Here is a 19,378-nt window from a genome sequence, read left to right as displayed (position 1 = left end):
CCTAGCTACCAGATTTATTCTGAAGATTTTGGTGCGCCAAAATTGACAGCCAGTTTTCTTGGCTTTCGCTTGCTGGATGTGTTTGGTGTTGATTTGTTATGAGGAACACTTGGAGTAGCCACATTGTCTTGAAATGAAACAGTGGATTGAGCAGCTTGAGGAGATTTTAAAGAGGCTGAAGAACTATCTTGCTGAATGTGGTCAGAAGACATTGGCTGTTCATTCTTTAGTGGTGCAGCTTGAGGGGAACTCTGAAACTCCTTGAGTTCAAAGTTTTTCTTGCTAGCAGCCCTTTTTTTAGTTACCTTTAAATTAAATAAATATTATTTAACAGAATGCATTCTCAAAAAACTGAAAATAGTCCACTTTCAGAAAACATGCATACATATTTTAACAATAATTTTCTAATACTAAATAGTACTTCACAATGGGGATGTTGTTGCATTCATCTTGTAGGCACATTTTTTACAAGAAACAATATTAACACAAACCTGCTGCTCTTACCTGCAGAGGTATAAACTGATTGTGAGAACCAACTGGTATAGTTCCTGCAAGAGACACATTTCCTGGATAGGAGCCAGGATAATAATGCTTAGGCACTGGAGTCCCCCAGGACACCGGACCAAACATGTGAGATGATGGAGGCATCATATTAGCTACGAAAAGAAGAAACTTTTAGCTCACTTTCCTCAAAAAAAGGATATGAACTCCCCAAGAGCCCAGGACTACTCCAACTACATCTGTCTGCATGTTGTTTATCTTTCCAGTAAAGCCTCATATGCTTCATGTTTACTTCAAAATAGCTAAGTATTTATTTATTATCAAAACCCCCCAAACAAACAGAACCACACCTAGATGACAACACAACTAAGAGCACTAAAGTCATGGTATCTGCATTCCAGAGTGCACATAATTTGGGATCTCTGCATTCTCAGCTGAGCCAACTGTATTAGCAGAAGGCTGCAAGTTTAGGCCGTTGTTTTGGAACACAGCAACAACAGAGCAACCCCATGGAAAAAGACATGTACCATCTGCTGTATGGGTTTCTAGGATGCTACAGTGGTGCTGACTCATTAATTCCTAGCTGTGAATGTGAACTGCAGTAGAATACAAAACAGCCAGGAGCCAGAAATATCACCAGGACTTTTACCAGTTTTTGGGGGGTTACTTACCATGCTCATGTTTGGCAGTGTACAAGAGGACTGTGATGTAGCTTTCACTTCAGTGAAAGTTGGTTATAGACAAATAAAAACACTATGCATGGAGAAACATTAACTATATGGGATGGGGGGAAAATCTATGTAAAACATCAAGGAAGCTATTTCTTACAAATTCTGGACTGGGACTATTTGCTTTGAAATGACTACTGTTATTTTGAAGGAAATAAAATGGAAAAAGCACCTAAGACTGAATGGATAAATACATTCTTGAGGAAAACAAATAATTAATAGAGATGATTCTTTATACTAAATTAATCTGCACATTGTTGAGAAGAGGATCATGTACTGTTCTCAAAACTGTTTAGACATACAAGTACATACATGAAGACTAAAAAATGGGGCTTTCTGGAAGGCATTCATTTTCATATAAAGAACCACCACAATTAGAGGATATCACGATATTATTTGAAATGTGTACTAATCAAATACCTACCTGGGGGCTGTGCAAATACTGGAGGAATTGATCCAGGTGGTACAGGAACTCCTAGCGGTTGATAATTTGGAAACACTGGTGGAGGCGGAGGTGCAGGTGAAGCAAAGCTTACTCCTACAGAACTCTATGAAGAAGGAAACAGAAGTTTACCAACAGATGCAGTGCAACAGAGACAAAGATTTGAAAAGATTTTTTACATCCTCACCAAGTGCTGTAAAGCAAAGAGCGCGGCTTTCTCCTTCGCTTCAGCTTCGGAATGACACTGTGGTCCGTGAACCAATAAACCATTTGACAGCTTTATGTGGCAAACTGTCATGGTCTAGAAAAAAGAGAGAAAAGATTTTTGAGGGAATTTGTGTTGCTAACAAACTGTGAGACAGAAAAAGACATTTGTTTGTTTGTTTGTTTTAAAAGAAGGCAACAAAGGGAGCTAAGGTTTATTTTCAGATAGATTTCAGTGGTCAGTCCAAATATTTAATATGTAACAGTTGATACCGAGCTGAGAGCTTGTACTTTTTCAGAAAAAACTTTACCTGTGGTGTTTTCAGGAAAGAGAAATCTGGTTGTGACATTCCAAGAAGAGAACAAATACGAGAAAGTTCAGAAACAGTAGACAGTGCAGGCTGTGGACAAACGAAAGGGTGACCTCCAGTTTCTATTGCTGGTGTGTTTTGGGGGCCTCCAGGGCTATGCTTGTTCATATAAGCAGCTGACAAAAGGGAAAAAAAACAGCAGCTGTATCACAAGTATTTCCTGCACTAAAATAATGGCAACTTGGTTATTAGCAAAAAAAAAAAAAAAAAAAGAAAAAAAAGCTTATTTGACTTTTTTTCTTGTATTTTCATATTTTTTTTAAAAAACCCAGGAGACTATGTCTGAAGAGAGTTTTAGATCCAAGTATAGAAGTAGAACTGAAAAAAGATGGAAATTTTATTACTGTATTTTGATAAACAGTACTCTGCTGAAACTGTGTTCTAAAATGCCACTACAAGGCGAAGCTGAATTATGAGCTGATGGTTAAACATACCCATTTTTTTTGTTGGTCTGTATTGCACAGCAGCTCCATGGCAATCCTGTCTACTAGAGGGAGCAGGAACATCATTAATTCGTGATTTCACTTCATTCCTTGTTTGCAGATCTGAGCCATCTATCTTCAAAATCTCTTTGAGCATCTGTGTTCCTTTCTTTAAAAATAAAATAAACCACTCAGGAACATGCTGGCATTCAGATAACATGACCTTCTTAACACTGATTATCATAACTGGTAACAGAATCTGAATTTTTATTTTCCTATCAGTTATATTTTATCAAGCAAAGATAACAGCATCTTAGCATAAACAAATGTGTTTGCTGATTTTCTTTGATAATAGCTAATTAAAAACTCATTAATATTTTTTAGAAAGCAGTATGAGGTTTCACAGAGTTTCTTTAAATAGAAACATTGATGCTAAGATAGCAGATGCTAAACTGCAATGTAATGATTCCTGCAGCATACAGACCATAGCAAATGACTGTGGTGACAGATGTTCCTCATTTGTAGCTCTCGCTTCCTTGGAGTAAGTCTGCACTTCATTTTCTTTGGAAATTTTCAAAGAAGCTAGAAGACTTTCCAGTTCATTGTCCTTCTTAAATTAAAGAAGAAAAGAGGTACATCAACTTAGTGTATTTACAAGCAGATGCAAGAGGAAGGGTATATGAATTTGAGGTTAATTTTATTCTCATTCAGATTTTTTTCTCTCAGCTTGGGCAGGTCACAGTCACATCTGTTCAGAGTGTGAACACATACCCAGAGATGGCATCAAGTTCTACATATTAAAATAAGCAAGTATTGACCAAGAGAGAATTGATTTAAAGAACAATCAAAGTCACACAGGTTTGTCGTCCTTTTTAAACATGAATTTGCACACAAGTAACCAGGAGCAATTGAACTGGACTGGAAACTAAGTTACTCAAAGAGTACAAGAAAGTCAGCTCTCTAGATCCAACCTTTCCACCTGTGCAGGGACCATCAACTGCAGCCTTCTGAATTACAGGCATGTTGGGACTTTCATTCCTCTTCAAAAGTTTGACATTGTACTTATTCACACCTGCAAAATTCTTAAAGAAATTGCAGCAATTATTATTGAACGCTCTTATTACTCGTTTTAACACAATCATATTAGAAATGCATCTGCAAAGAGCTTTCACAAGCTAATATTCTTAGAGGATTTCAGCTTACTGAACACCTAGCATTTGTGTTTTTGCATTACAGCATAGCTTTTAGAGTCTAAGAGGAATAGGAAAGTTGTTTGGTATCATCATACATTTTACGCACTCTCGCTCACATTCTGTCTATAAACCTCCAATGAAAAAAAAAATCTCCAAAATAAAGTTTAAAGTTCACCTATTAAAAGAATCAACTAAGAGGCCAGTTAAAGACAAATCTGTAAAATTATAAATCACATCAGAGTAAAATGAAAGAATGGATTTACTCAGTACAGACAAAATTACCTGCTGGTTTGCCATTTTATTATGCGGTTGACTTTCACCTCTTGTAACTTTGGAATCTTCTTTAACTACAAAAGAATGCATTCTTTTGAAATGCTCTTAAAAACTGTAATAATCAAGACTCAAAAAAATTAATAACTCCATACAAATACACAGAGTTGCATTAATTTGAAAGGTTTTATCAAATGCTTAATTCTTACTTCATAGGTCATTTGGTGTATGCTTTTCTTCTAGGAAAAAATAAAATTAAGTATATCCAATAATATATCTAATTTTCTGTTCTACAAATATGATCACAAGCAGATTTTCAAAGACACATGTGGTTTTTTTATTTGGTTTTTATATTAGATGGGTGGCAAGTCAACAGAACACAGAACAACTTGCCTAAAAGGTTCAGGATTAAGGGTGGAACAATCCAATATGCACATCAGGGCCATTATTTGACAGTAAACAGTGCAATGTAGTGTTGATAAAAATATAATAAATTATTTCCTGTCGATAACTACAAAAAGCTCATCAGACATTTCATTGAAGGTCAGATAAAGCAAGTAGTTCTTCTAAACAAAGTTCCTAATTATAGTACTTACATTTTTTATAAGGCTCCTGTTTTCTTTGCTGACATTTAAAGCTGCCGTCATTGAAGCCTGGCTTATAAAACTGATGGCCAGTTCCCAGCTTGATTTCCTGAGGTAGAACTGCACCCTAGGGTTTCAAACATCAAAGCTTAACCAGAAAACTGAGTATCTATTATTTACATAGTAGTGCCCTATGATTACCCCTTTCCAGAGCTATGCATACTGCATGTAACACCACTTTCATCTAGAGGATTTATTGGTAACATGAAGTTTTCTGATACAATGAACTGATGTATGAAATTAAGTACCTTCATATTTCGAAGGCAGGGATCTGTTTAATGTTTCTATACAAACCTTCTCGTGCATGTTTTGTTGAATGTGATGAGACTTCCCAGAACTCTGCAATGACTGCCATATGCTGCAGAATTCATCATCTTGCTTACTCTGTGCCTGATAAAATAAAAAACAAGACCCCCAACAAACTGAGCAGCGATAAATTCAACTTTTGAACAGCTAAGTATATACCAAGACATTCTGGAAATTGTAAGGTTCAAGTTTAACAGTCATCTGAGGAGATGACAGATATTTTCATAGTAACACTAGTACAAGTTGCAGGTAATTAATTACAAAACAAGCTGTTGCAGTAGATTGCATTTACAATTTTTACCAAGAATCACTACTAAACTTAAATGAGCTTCGTTTGTTTTGCAAGTGGCTTTGTTGTGTTATTAACTGAAGTTACGAGTACAGGAAAGATGATTAAGTTTAATGAAACTCAGATAACAGTTCAAAATGGTTTCAAAATCATGCTTTCATACTGGGAGTATTCTTAGATTTCATTATCAATGATTTATTTTGTAAGGCCTTACCAATAAGACTTAAGTACTTCATTACATTACAGGTATGCTACTGCAGAACTGAAGCCCAGCTATGCAAAACACCCCTTAAAAATCTAGTATCTAAACAAGTATAACACAGGATATTATATTCATTCAAGAACTGAGAGCAGTTCTGCTCCAATCTGTATCTGAACTAAAACACCTGATGTACTAAAACAAAGCAATTTATTAATCATAAGAAAATGACAGCCACCCTGAACAGAGGGCCAAAACAGAGACATTTGGGTCCAATACTAAATGAATCCGAACACTCACTTTATTTTTCTGATTGCCACTCAGAAATGATCCTTTCTGGGGTGAGTTAGAGTTGCCCTGATTTTCAGCCCTGAGATTGTAATGCTGTCTTCCATTCAGTTGCTAAATCATTGAGAGAAAAAAAAAAATCAGAAATGTTTCATTGTCTTACATTTTCTTTTGGAAAGCAGTTTTTCTTGTATAGACTTGAAAAACATGAGACAACTGTTTTCAAACACACTTATAGGAACATGAAGTTACCAATTAAGGTAACTTGCTTTAAAGAATTCTCTTTAAAATAAATCAAGCGTCATTAAACCACCAAGAACCTGAATTCACCTGTAATTTTTCCTCCTTTATTGTAGTTTAAAAGTAAATCATAACCAAGAAGCAAAACTGAGAGGGAAATCATGTCTTTCTCTTCTAAGCATGGACAAACAGCCTACAGGAAGCATTAATTAGATCAAAGCTTTAAGGAAATAATTGCATCTCTGCCCAAACACACTTATTTGTTGACACCAAATATGGTGTCACTGCTCCAAACTAAGTATCTGTCTCCCAGAAAAGCAACTGGAGTTACACAGAGCAAAACAACTGTCAATAAGGAAATTTTAATCCTTTTCATTATTAGATTAATTCATTTCTCCAACATAAGAATTATTCTATTTCTAATATATTGACATAAAAACTAAATTTTCTTTGGACCAATGAAGATAACCATGTCAATACTTCAGATTCTAGGGAAAAACATTTTTGTACAAATGCAAGGAAAGTCTTACTTGAGTAGGAACAAAAAGGGAGCGAGGAGAATGGTTGAGGCCTCCCAGATGCCCTTTCTGTGAGCATACAGATGACAGATCAGATGCATATGAGTTGTAGTTATTCACTGCTGGCTGAGGTTTAACTATGGCCATCAGCTTTTGATTTCCCATTTCTGACCGACTACCATGAGACAGGTTAATTAAGGCACTTGAGGGCAGGCGATAACCTCTGGCAGGCGAGCACCTTAAGAAAAGTGAATTCCATAGTTGTTTCATGCAGTTTAATTGTTGCCAAAAGATAATAACTCACGTTTGAACAATAGAGGCTGTAAACTATCCAGTATTGAAATCTAGTAGCATTGCAGACAACCTGAAATCCATGGCTCCCCTTTGCCCTCTGGCTGTCAAACAGTAATTACCACTACTCTCAGTTTATAATGTACCTTTCAGAGCTGAGCTTAAAGAAATGTTTAAGATGAGTGAATTGTTATAGCACAGTTCTGTAGTAAATATTTCTGTAAAAGAACCAGAAAACAACATTCTTTTATTTTTCAGAAATGAAAACTGAAGTTTCAAGTTCAGCAGCAGAATTACAAATTGAAGTTAAGCAGCATTTCTGAACAGTGAGTATTAGCTGTGTTACAGGACATGCAAGGGCTATCTTTGTGCAATGATTGCTAAATGCAGGTAGTAGGTAAGAATCTCCTCTAACTTCCATCATTAAAACCTTTATTTAGATAAGAACAGTAAAATGAAGCCTGCTGGGTATATTTGAGCACTTACAGGTTTAGCTGTTTATTTAAATACAGAAGAGTTCTCACACTTTAAAAACAAAAGCACCTCCACCTCCTGAAGAACAGTTCAGGTTTTTAATGGTGGTTGGAATTTAGTGCTTAAGTATCACTATAGATAGTTCAGAGTCCCTCCTTCAGAGGAACAGATGCCTTCTGGCTAGTTTTTAATCTACATGTTGAATACATACTGATAAGAACCTATTTTCTACATATTTATTTAGACATCTGGATCTAGTGCATTATTCTGCTGGTTCGTATTTGCTTTCTACAAGTCAGAAGTTATACACCAAAAAAAGCCTAAAGAGCATTTCCACAATATATATGCTTCATAGAAATTATCACTACTCAAAGAGAATAAGGAAACACAGAAGAAATTAAAACTGACCAACACTGCCAAGAAACAAAGTTTGAAGAAGAGGCATTAAACATATCCAACCAAACCAAAGTCAGCAATTTCATGCCATTTATACCAATAGAAGGAAATGACTCTGAACTCCCCCACACAAACCTTATAGTGAGGCCTCCAAGAAATTCTTCATCAAACAAAACTTCAAAGAGGACATCTGTTTCTCTAGCAGCTATAGAAAACAAAGTAAAATGTCATCCTATATAGGTTACATTAGTTACTTCCATCTATATTATGTAAATATCTATACTAGTTATGCAATAAAGAATGTAAATTAACAACAATCCCCCAACTAATTTCTGAGTAATTTCATTAACAGGAACTTGGAAATGCTTCTCAAGGTCTCACATATGTCTGCTCTTTAAGATATAGTTTCAACAGAAATGTACCATGCATAACACCTTACCAATGTGCATTAATAGAACTGCAGTTTATAGCAGTATGTCACAGTGGTCAGAAACTGTCAGAAAGGAGATGCAAGCCACTTTTACATTCAGGCAGTCAGAAACTAAAAGCTTTAATATTAACTTCTTGCACAATGACAGACTAATACACCTTTAGAATTATATTAGTATATAATAATTATGGAGAAAATAATATTTCTTTAAAAAAACTGCACCCAAGTCTTGTCTATTCAAGATTCTATTAGATGCAAACTGAATGAGAAAGCAACTACTGAAATGGCAGGTAAGAAAACCACTTGTAATACTAGATCTCAAACTGCTACACTCTGTGGGACTTGACAAATCCTTTTATTTACTTGAAATAGATTTATGGTTGATTTTCTTGTCAAAGAAGGTATAAATCCATGCCAATTAATGGAAATGGAAGATCACAGAATAAAAAGACAAATTCAAAATAAAACAATTTAAGACAAATCATATTTGATAAAGTTTTATGTTCAATGTAAGTATTAAGACTCGGTTTTATGCCTACTTCACTTAACTTTGCCCATATTTTCCCATAACTTCATTTTGTTCCTGTTCTGCTCTGCCTTCTTCATATTAAGAAGAAACAAAGAATAATTTCTAATTCATATAGGAAGGAACATAGAGTAAGTAATTTCTTATTCAAAGAACAGCTGTGTAACACATGAAATTCGAAACAGTAAATATGTCATTAACAGCTTCAAGTTGCATATACTTCATAGTGAGAAATAAGTGCATTCACAACCATTACACAAAATGCTATCCCTAAAGCCTGCTTTCACATTGCTAGCTGAGCTGCTATATAGCTGTAATCATGAAGAAAATATTACCTCCTTTAATTCCTATAATGGTGCCTCGTAGACCAACTGGAACAGAAAAGTTCTCTCTGACATTGACAACACGGTCAAACAGCCTGTACTCTGCATCTCGATCTGGAACAACCCCCTTCTGCTGTTCTAATGGCTAACAATAACCAAAAGACTGTGTTAATGTATGCAAAAGAATAAGGATTACAATAAAAATCCATTTACAACAATATCTGAGATACACTATAAAGCAAAACCATAGAAAAATCCTCCCCCAAAAACTAAAAACCTTCCCTCTCCAGATTCAAAGCAAACTTTCTTTTTTTCCCCCCTTGCAACTCTCACTCACTGCTGCTGCCTGAAAAACAAGTGTTGTGCACTAGTTGATCAAGAGGATCAATTCAGACAGAGCCAAAACACTGAGTGCAATCTGACTATATCAGTAACATGGGCAAGATAAGCAGTTGGTCCTATGTCAAGAACTGAATAAAAAGTAAAACAGGGCAAATAGACAGCAGGAACATGTTTTATTTTGCCTTCATTATAGAGACAATAAGAACTGTAGAAGCATAAAGGACAGAAAGTAGAAAAAACCTGAAAATCAGTGTCCTACATGACAGAGTTCTGCAGTTAGAAGAAATTCTCTCTCCTTGTAGAGACAGACTACTGTTCTCAAAATTATGTTCTAGAAGGCATAATAGAATCTTTCCTTTCATCAATACCGTCATAAAATTCCATTTTCCTAAAGTTGATAAGCTTAGGTAAAATAAATATGATCTGGACAACTTAACCCCCACCCAACTTGTTTCCATCACTTACTCTGTACAGCAAATGGGGTTTCACAGTTACTCGCACCTTCTTGTTGCTCTTTCTCTGCTAAAGGAAAGGAACAGAAAGTCTTTACAAACCAGTGTAGGAACCAGCACTGGAATAGGTAAAACAAAACTCCTGAAAAGATCATGTAGAATTCTTCAGTTTCTTTTAGATAATGGTATACAGCTTTAATGAAGTCTTGAGAGTAAGTCTCTCTTTTTAAAATATGGTAGATTTCCTACCAAGCCATTAGTTGTCTAATTCCAGATTTCACACCAATTTTATTAAGATGTGCTTGCAAGTTATTTCAAAAAATCAGCCCATTATTTCATATGGCTTTGTCCTTAGCTTTTTACTCAAGTAATTTCCTAGGCCACCTTTTTCATCTGTGGCCTTCAGAAAATAACTTTCTAATTTTCTGCTAACCAAAGAGAAACTGCAGGGGAAGAACAGCCGGGATTGCATGTAAAAAGAGCACTTTAGTATTTTTCAACATATACAGATACCTGTTCCTTTACAAAACCATGGAAAGGCACAGCTCAGAGTATGTCCCACTGCTGATAAATCACTCCTGAAAGACTGAATCTCTTACAAAGATTAATAATGAGCTCTTCTGAATTTCTGGGATAATTCACATTACAAATCCAGATTTTACATTATATTCTGCGTCCTTTCTCTTTGGAATGGCAAGTAATCTTCAATTGTCTTAATCACATTCAAGAACTTCAAAAATAATGAGCAGCTGCTTTTTGGTTCACCCCTGCTCACATACCAAGCTGCATACCTTGCATTTCTCTACTTCTTCTTCAATTTTCTCAACAATGGCCGCATCCAAAATTTGCAAGTCACAAGATGAGCGAGACAAAGCAGACACAGGATGTGCCTTTAGCCAGGCAACAATTTCTTGCACTTTCTCAGCTCTGAATAAAAAATTACATTAATGCTTTTAACTGCATATACCAGGCATTTTACCACATTCCCTAATTTAATCACTCAAGTACTACCATACAGACCAAATGATTGTATATATTCATAAAGTAGTGGAATCTAAGAGTTCTGTATGATTTAAGAAAAGTCTAAATTATACAATACTGTTTCAAAACCATAACCTAAAATCTTGTTTCAGAGATTCTTTTAAGCAAAGAGTCCCACACTGGTGTATCACCAGGTAACAGACCCGCAGAGTGCAGTGTCCTGCAGATTTACTGACTGAAGCCTGTGAATTGGGTTTATTGTCTAATAACTAAAGCTGTTTCATTTACCATGCTGTGTCTGGAACTAAGGTTGCTATTTTTCTCCCACGAAACTGAATAAACGTAGACTAAAAATGTGCAAAGTACTTTCAACTCTGTAAGACTTCTTTTTCAAATTTGAAGTGATTTTATACAATTGCCACAATTATTGGTTATTTTTTCAAAAATTGTCTTTATGACTAGTCATAGCTATGCTTACTGAAGGTTATTTTAAAAGCAAGGATTATGAAGTAGCCACTAAAAATTATATTTCTCATTTATACTGGGTTTTTTTGAGGTTGAAGTCTGGCAGAAACTTGGATTCCATGACTGAAAAGTACAGCATTCAAATAATGTTTTCAGCCATCACTGAACAATCAGGCTGCTCGAGGAACAGCAAGGTTTCAGTTACACAGCAGCCACTACACGATCACTACCAATTTCACCATTGCCAGTTTTTATTCTCCTTATTGCAGAAAAGAGATAAGGACCATGGCTTACCCATTCTCATCCTCTCCAGGCCAAATATCATCTTCATAGCAGATATCTTCCTGGCTGTTCTTGGCTACATAATTAAATAGTTCAGGCACCCTAAAAACCCCCGAATATATGGAAGATAACTTCAGTTTCACATCAGCACAGACCACAAAAAAGCCCCATCAAAATCAAGGCTGATGGGCTTCAAAATTTGTGGAGCCCAGATGGGTTATTTTTTACTTAATTTAGCATCATACTGTTAATTTTTCATAGGCAAGCTGTTAACAAATTTACAATATCCCAAAGTAGAACACTGGAAGTAAAGAAACAAACTCATCGGTTCTTAGAAGATCTGTGACCAGAGGACAAATTCCAACAATTGATACAAAGGTGGGTAATTTGGATGAAACTCATATGTAATAATTTACCTTTCTAAATACTCAGCAAGTAGTTGTTCTACAGCAGAAGAATACATCCATTCGTTTCCAACTTTCTTAGTATAGCCAGGAACTTCTTCATTTTTCTTATTGAACTTCAGGTTTAGCCCCACATTTGCTTTGTGATCACCATGAGGACTGAAAATAAGAGAAAGTTCATTAACTTGCAATAATATGTGTGAATGTGCACATACATTAAAAAAAACCCCTCGTAAACATACATTCTTGGCCTTAAACCATAGAAGAATTAAATTCATTGTATTGTTTACTTGTTAACATTGTGTCAGCTGTAAATGTCACAGGCCAGAAGTGCTAGGGTAGCTGTCCACCTGTGTGCCTATACTTCATTGCAAAGAAGGGTAGGCAATATTTTACCTTTCTTCCTTAATTGAGATCTAATCAACCACAATCAACCTGGCATTTACCAAGCTGCAGGAGGATGTCCTTGAACAATCCATCCGGAACAAATGTACACATTAGATCACAAGAAGATGCTCAGGCATCGACCATATTTTTAGAGAGGAACCACAATTTTTACATTCACAAGACTACATGGATTGCCTCCCTTATGGATTTTAAGGGGTCTTAACTAGTTCTTAAGAGAAGCTACAGGTACAATTAATCTCCCTTTATATAGCAGTAGTAAGTACAATGAAATTAGATCCCAATTCCACTTTTTTATTCTCAGTGTGGCAAAGTCAGTTTAAACTCCTAATTCAATTTTGCTAATAGCTAACCAGGAAAGTCAATTTTATGTCTAGCTACAATATGAAAGTAAACAGACCTGTCCAGTAAACAAAAATTTAAAACACGTTTCTGATAGAGAAAAAGCAATGCATATCAACTTAGTTTACAGCAAATATACTTCAAAGAAAGCTTCACATCACAAAATAGAGTACACTTGATAAAAACAGGACTTAAGCACAGCAAAAATTTTGTAGAGTTATAGCAGAATTTAGAAGTGTCCCTACAGTAAAAATTCACAAAGAGAACTTACTTCTTCTTTGATCCTCTTCCAATAAAGATACTCCCTGTAAATCTGGAGACAAGATATCCACTTACTCCAAGACGGCTGGCCAAAATATATGCAGGATTGTATTTCACAGAATATTTCTTTAAAACAAACAAACAAAACATATTGGCAATGCCTAAAGGATAAGGATTTTTATACAAAGGGCAAATGAATGATATGGAAACATCCCTTAGAGACATTTACCACTGCAAAATCTATTTCATACGTTGTTTAAGCTTTTACTAGAAAAGCAGAAGCACTCACATGCTGGTTCTGTATTAAAGTATCAAGCTGGGGTTCACACGGAATATTAAAAACTACCCGGATTCTACCTTCTGGAATCACATCATGTGAATCGTGAACCTTGGAGAGAAAGACAATACATTAAAAATGCTGTAGAAATGGTATTTAAAAACAGCAGTCTTTGGATAACAAACCTCATGGTCTACTTTATCAACAATTTTGCTGCAGTAAGCACAGAGATACTTTGGGATTCATCACCCTGCCTTGACCTGTACATTGCTTCCTCATAGAGCCAATCATTCAGTATTAAATCAAAGGAATTCATGACTGAAAATAGCAAAAAATGGGAAATTTATGTATTATCCCAAATAACTAATCAAAATAATCCAGCATTCAAGTTTATAAATAACAAGGACAGGGAAAACAGAAGATCCTTCTCTTTCTCAGACTAAACCACCAGGGAATCCTAGATTTAAAATTTTAGCCAGCAAATGGCTGCTACTGTCACACACCATCTTAGATTATTTTAGGTTTGCAAAAAAAAAAAAAAAATCTGCAGGGAAAAATTATGAAATTACTGGAACTAACTTCTCCCATGCAGCCGTAGTAAGGAGATCCCAGCATGAAGGCTGTACTTCCAGGAGGAAACAAATCATCCAGAGTTCTGATGTTTGAAAAACGAGAGTCAAAGGCTTTGATATCCTACATGAAAAAGACAATATTGATAATCTTATATATCATTCAGGTCCAAGAGAATAATTAAAAAGTTTGTATTAAATAGACAGTTTAAAACATAGTCTGAGTTTCATATAATTCAGAGAAGATACTGAACTTGTATATTTACCTTGACAACTGTTTGGTACACAAAAGGAAGAACTTGTTTAGACCACTGCTTCTCCAAATAAACTTCTCCATTTTGGTTTAGTTGATATCTATTACCAGTGAGTAACTGAGCATATACAACTACTGATGTTTCATGGATAAATATTCCTTTCCTTCTCTGGTACCTGAATGCAAAGCAGAACATTTAGCTTGATTACAATAAACAGAACTGAACCAAGAGGGTAGAATAAATTTATTGAAGTAAAAATAAATAAAGTAAAAAAACCTCTTTAAAGAAGGATTCTAATGGTTTTCTTCTTATTTTACAAAAAATATCCAGAATAAATGTCTTAACCAACTGCTTACCCACTGTTGCACAGCCATCACTACAGAGCTCAGAGTATTAATTTAAGCACATTTAGTCTTTACAGTGGAAGGGTTAGGGGTAATTAAATCAGGTTACTCGAATGATAGATAATGAAATGCCAAACTGATGCTGAATTGATTTTTGCCTTTTTGCTTTTATATCTTCTCTATACTCTTTACATATACATGTGTAGCTCTGTAGTCTATTACAGTATTCGTAGCTAGCGTTTTACCTACTCTGTTAAGACAGAAAGACAAAATAAATTCCCCAGCGGCTCCAAGCTGGGGGTCCAAGGTTAGATTCTCTGGGAAGCCAAGGTTGAAACCAGCTCTCCAAGACACATTTTCATAAACAAAGTTTAGCTCCTATCTAAGGGGGATTTCAGAAAGGGTTGAACTGGGGGAGGGAATTACTTCATCACTTATATCTCTAATTGAAGGTTCTTGTCAGTTATGCTAATTTGCTACACATATAAAAATTGTATGTGCTTTAAGTTATGGGTGCATCTTCAGTCATTTTCCATCTAGCGTGCTGTGCCACCTAAGCATCCTTACAAAGGTAACCCCTTTTTATCACCTGTGTCTGGCTCGTGATTTTAAGACCAGCAAAAAGGCATCAAAACTACTGTAACTCAGTTATAGTCTACTGAGACCACACTTTAGAAGAGCAAGAGCTGTATTCAAATTTAACAATGCTAAGCCATTTGAGTTGTAAGTTGATACTGTATTACTTCATTCTACAAACTTCCTACAACTGAAGATTGCTAACACCAGAACAGAAAATTGAGAGGGAGAATAAATACTGAAACTCATTCATTTGAGAGTTCTTTTGTAACAGCATCTAACTTTAGTTACCTCAGGACTGACTCCATATATTCTGAAATTTCAATATAAGCTCTTTTATGTTGTTGTTTTAAATTTAAGCAGACTTGATTAACCTTTATCAAGTATGCAGCAGCTCTTCTGTGCTACTTAGGTCTGTAATACAGGAACAAAACACAGCTAAGACATAAAATGCAAAGCTACACTTTAACTTTTGAAATTACTTACTGCTCTGAAATGCCTTGAACTTCTTTTATCCACATGCTTTGTTCCTTATCTCCAACATAAGCCACTTTAGTTGGTGGCACTGCATTTCCCATGTAAAGCTTCTGTGTGCCATGTGGTTCTTCCAAATAAAACCTTGAGAATATTACGACAGGTAGGAAATTTAACCAAATAAGATTAACCTAGACATAACCAATTGTGAGCAAAACTTAAAATTGTTAGAAATGACTTGTTAAAGATGTGGAAGACTTGCAGCACTGTTTTCTCCATCCCTTCCACAACAGGCCACATAGCATGGATTTAATAAAAAATACCAGTACATGTGCTGAAAGGAGGATTTTAAAGGAATGTTCACGTGTGGATTTCTGTGCATCCATTTTTCCCTCAAAACTAAGAAGGAACTCTCCCAAGCATCTACATCTATAGCAAAAGAGTGAAAGACTAGACTGCTACAGAAGCAACCAAATCTCAGAACAATGTTAAACATTCTTCACCAAGCAGCCTTTGTTATATCTGGACTAATTTGTTGTTACTTTTACAATAAAACCAAAATTTCTGCGCAGTCCATGGAACTTAATTTGAGAAAAACCAGTAAAACAACAAAGAACTATGTATCAGGTAACTCTTACTTAGTTTCTCCATCTGACACTGCAACAACTCTGGCTTCTTCAAGGTGGGGCCAGTTAACAAAAACCCTCTTTCCAAGTATCAAACTGGCAACATTTTCTACCATCTGGAAAAAACCCAGAAGTTTTATTACTAATTGTTTAACATATTAAAAGATTTTTAAATAGTATTTTCAAACTAGTTTTGCAATAAAAACTACAGTAGTTAAATAATGGGTTTTGTTGCACAATAAAAATCTTATTTTATCTTATTAAAATATATTTGATACAGATTACATAATCCCTGACTAAAAGTGTGGCTCTTAACATGTTGCATGTGCTTCTTGGAAGACCTGGGCTGATTTATGTGTCTGATATAAGCTTCCTGAGTACTTATTTTGTTAAATCACATAGAACTAATTGTGTCTCTGGGACACAATGAACAAAATGACAATTTGAGATTACTGAAATATTTTGTACCATATATTTTATTTATTTATCTCACTGAAAAAAAGGAACAACATGTATGTCTATGACTTTGCTAGCATCTGTAATTTTAGTCTCACATTATGTTCCATTTTTCTAATGAGTTTCTGCTATTTTTTAATATTATTTGGGCTTATTTAGTTTTTCTTGCCATGTATCTTGAATATGCACTCTTCCTATCTCTCTACTGTAAAATTGTATCTATTGCATCGTATCATATCACATTGTATCATCTTCCTCCTCTCTCCTTTCCTGCTTTTATTTATTTTTCTCTGAAACTTTTTTCTTTTCTGCACTTGTCGTTTGCCACTTTAACTCCTCTCTCTATCAAACACCCTCATTAGAGTGGAAGTTGTTAAGTCAGCTTTGTTGATAAAAAGGAAGCACTTTTTCTTTTTAAGTGGTCATCTATTTAGTTACACAAAAGGCAAACAACACTGGTCTGGAGACCACTCCTTGCATTTATACCATTAGTTAGCCACCAGCTCCTTACCCAAGAACATCTAAATGCTACCACAGAGACAGGCCGGAAACTCAATGAAGGAGACTGACATTTCATATTGTGAAGTCTGGAAAAATGTAAGCCTTTTAGCAGATACACAAAATTCTAGACTGTTTCTCACATAAATTTAGCATTTTAACACTTCAAATCTGACTATTTAACAAATTCAGTCTTTTTAATAAGTTTTGGTCCAGCTGTGGGGGTTTTTTTTGTCTTGGTTTTTGTTAGGTTTTGGTCTTTTGTTAGGAGCTGAATGCTTACCTGGTCTTTTGAATTCTCATCAACTATGATTTCTAATATCATGTTCTCTCCATGGCTGCTTTGCTGAAACACTTGTACACCACTTTTTTTAAGATAGAACTGGGTAAAAACAAAACATCACATAAAAGTTGAGTTCTTACATAGTTAGCTGTTAAATACAATTGAAATGTTGGAAGAGGAAAATCTTTTACCTTATGTTTAATGTGCTTTAAAGTAGGAAATCCACAAAAATATAATGCACTCTTGTTGATTTTAGTTATCTTATTGTGGGTTATCTCTACATGCCAAGCATCCAAAGGTATTGTTTTATACCTAAAAAATAAGTTGCACAACATTTGCTCATGCTGATTGATCTTCAGCTCTAGAAAATCTCACTACTCATTCAAACACTCATTAACTGACAAACCCTTTGCTTTCCGGCAACTAATTTATGTCACTTGGAATATATAGAAAGGACTACAAAAAGCCCCATACTACTGCTGCAAAGAGCCTACTCATTAGGAAAAAGACAAAACTTTAGCATATATGCCAAACTCACTATTTTATTTAAGTAATTGTTATTACCAAATTCTAACTAGCAATGGTTCCATATGGTATCATCCATCTTCACAACTATCCATTCTTTACTGACTGTAATCCAGCAACAGGCATTCCTCCTCTACTCTGCTTTGACTACTATTAAGGTTATGTTTCCATTTCATCTTCAGTCTGTGTGAAATCAAGCTGGCTACTTTCGTTGAGAAGGTGGTGAAAAACAAACTTGGGTTAAACTCTGCACTGGATCCAAATGTTTACATTTGAAAAAAAAAAATACTCTGGAATTAGCATGCCAATAAATGATCACTATTTATCAGATATTTGTACCAGTCTTTCATCCTCTGTCACACAAAGTTTAGTAATATCCTAGATTGTTCTTGACGACTTAGCATTGGTTCATCTGTTTTGCAAAGTAACATCTGAAGGGACAATACTTTTACTGTGCCATCCAAAGCAGGCAACATCTAATTCAGTATCTTTCATTTCTCAATGTATAGACTGGCATATGCAAGGTTTGGTTAAAATGTTAATAAAAGTCCTCCAACTACTTTTAGCTTACTTTAAAATAGTTATGCCAGTGTTACCTCGTGTGACATCGTTCTATTGCAGGGAATTTCTCGGGCCATGGTGAGAGGTACTGGAACTCAGCATCTTTGTCATACCAGTACATTAAGCAAGCACTGTGAGTGTTTCTTCGTTTCTCCTCTTCTTTTAGGCCCTTATTACAGGATTCCATGGCCTGCAGCAGTCGCTTCTAAATTTTGGAGAAATTAGCACATGTGAAACTGGCAACAAAAATTAGCATGGAAACACTTACACTGAGAAAGTAACCTGGGAAGTCCAGATACCCAATGTGCTCATTTTCCAGTTGCAGCCTCACCCTTCCTCATGTCCCTGACAAAAGTGCTCTCTGAACAATTACCATGGAATGGCTTTGGAGAATAAAGATCACCTTTCTGAAAGCCTATTTCCAAAGGGTAGCCTTACCTAATACTGTTATCCTATATGCAAAAGGAAAGTACTATTTTTTTTCTCTCCATTAATGCTTTCTTATTACTGGTGTTCAAGTGAAGAGATTTCCTGCAAAAATACTTTCTTTTTTCCAAGTCTTTCTTTTATTTTACCAACAGATCTTCTGTATTTTTATATGTACATAGGAACAGAATATTTTTCTCAAAGAATCTGAACCAAAATATTTGAACAGCTGATTAAAAATTTTAACAACATCAAGCCCACAGCCCTTACTGAGGACTTCTGCCACCTGAAACTAACTTTGCTTGTGGTAACTTAATCTAGACTTATTCCCCAAGCAGCAAACATTTATATTTTTCTGCGATCTTATCAAGTGTTAATTTAAACTTGCACTTAATTGCATGTCTAACTGTTGATTAATTGAGAAATTTAGTAGTCTTGTTATGCAGCTTTTATGGACAGCAGATGCTGAAAGAACTTACCTCATCAATAAACGGGATTAGTACTACAGCTTCCCATTCCT

The 19,378-nt window shown here is 35.3% G+C and overlaps 1 protein-coding gene across 3 annotated transcripts in view; it reads right to left on the bottom strand.

Annotated features, from left to right (window-relative positions):
• XRN1 (5'-3' exoribonuclease 1) overlaps positions 1–19,378 on the bottom strand; it is a 31,819-nt gene continuing 12,441 nt past the window's right edge. For 2 of the 3 annotated variants that reach the window (XM_017726482.1, XM_017726484.1), the window contains 29 exons: positions 19,338–19,378; positions 18,468–18,637; positions 17,538–17,658; positions 17,347–17,445; positions 16,122–16,225; positions 15,496–15,627; positions 14,102–14,264; positions 13,846–13,959; positions 13,279–13,377; positions 13,000–13,115; positions 11,994–12,140; positions 11,590–11,679; positions 10,641–10,776; positions 9,863–9,919; positions 9,068–9,200; positions 7,912–7,981; positions 6,628–6,853; positions 5,870–5,971; positions 5,070–5,165; positions 4,728–4,842; positions 4,144–4,208; positions 3,640–3,750; positions 3,153–3,278; positions 2,681–2,837; positions 2,187–2,362; positions 1,859–1,972; positions 1,654–1,777; positions 505–656; positions 1–305 (listed from right to left, as the gene is read on the bottom strand). The exon at positions 19,338–19,378 ends at the window's right edge or, in 1 of these variants, runs on beyond it. In XM_017726482.1, coding sequence (XP_017581971.1) covers positions 15–305; positions 505–656; positions 1,654–1,777; positions 1,859–1,972; positions 2,187–2,362; positions 2,681–2,837; positions 3,153–3,278; positions 3,640–3,750; positions 4,144–4,208; positions 4,728–4,842; positions 5,070–5,165; positions 5,870–5,971; positions 6,628–6,853; positions 7,912–7,981; positions 9,068–9,200; positions 9,863–9,919; positions 10,641–10,776; positions 11,590–11,679; positions 11,994–12,140; positions 13,000–13,115; positions 13,279–13,377; positions 13,846–13,959; positions 14,102–14,264; positions 15,496–15,627; positions 16,122–16,225; positions 17,347–17,445; positions 17,538–17,658; positions 18,468–18,637; positions 19,338–19,378 — 3,647 coding nt within the window. In that variant the 3' untranslated portion in view covers positions 1–14. The remainder of the gene's footprint in view (positions 306–504; positions 657–1,653; positions 1,778–1,858; positions 1,973–2,186; positions 2,363–2,680; positions 2,838–3,152; positions 3,279–3,639; positions 3,751–4,143; positions 4,209–4,727; positions 4,843–5,069; positions 5,166–5,869; positions 5,972–6,627; positions 6,854–7,911; positions 7,982–9,067; positions 9,201–9,862; positions 9,920–10,640; positions 10,777–11,589; positions 11,680–11,993; positions 12,141–12,999; positions 13,116–13,278; positions 13,378–13,845; positions 13,960–14,101; positions 14,265–15,495; positions 15,628–16,121; positions 16,226–17,346; positions 17,446–17,537; positions 17,659–18,467; positions 18,638–19,337) is intronic. The other variant, XM_017726483.1, reaches the window with a different exon arrangement.

This window comes from Corvus brachyrhynchos, unplaced genomic scaffold, assembly GCF_000691975.1.
Source record: "Corvus brachyrhynchos isolate BGI_N302 unplaced genomic scaffold, ASM69197v1 scaffold221, whole genome shotgun sequence".
Classification (NCBI taxonomy): domain Eukaryota; kingdom Metazoa; phylum Chordata; class Aves; order Passeriformes; family Corvidae; genus Corvus; species Corvus brachyrhynchos.
Note: the sequence above shows the minus strand (reverse complement) of the source record. Positions and strands in the feature narration are given on the sequence as shown.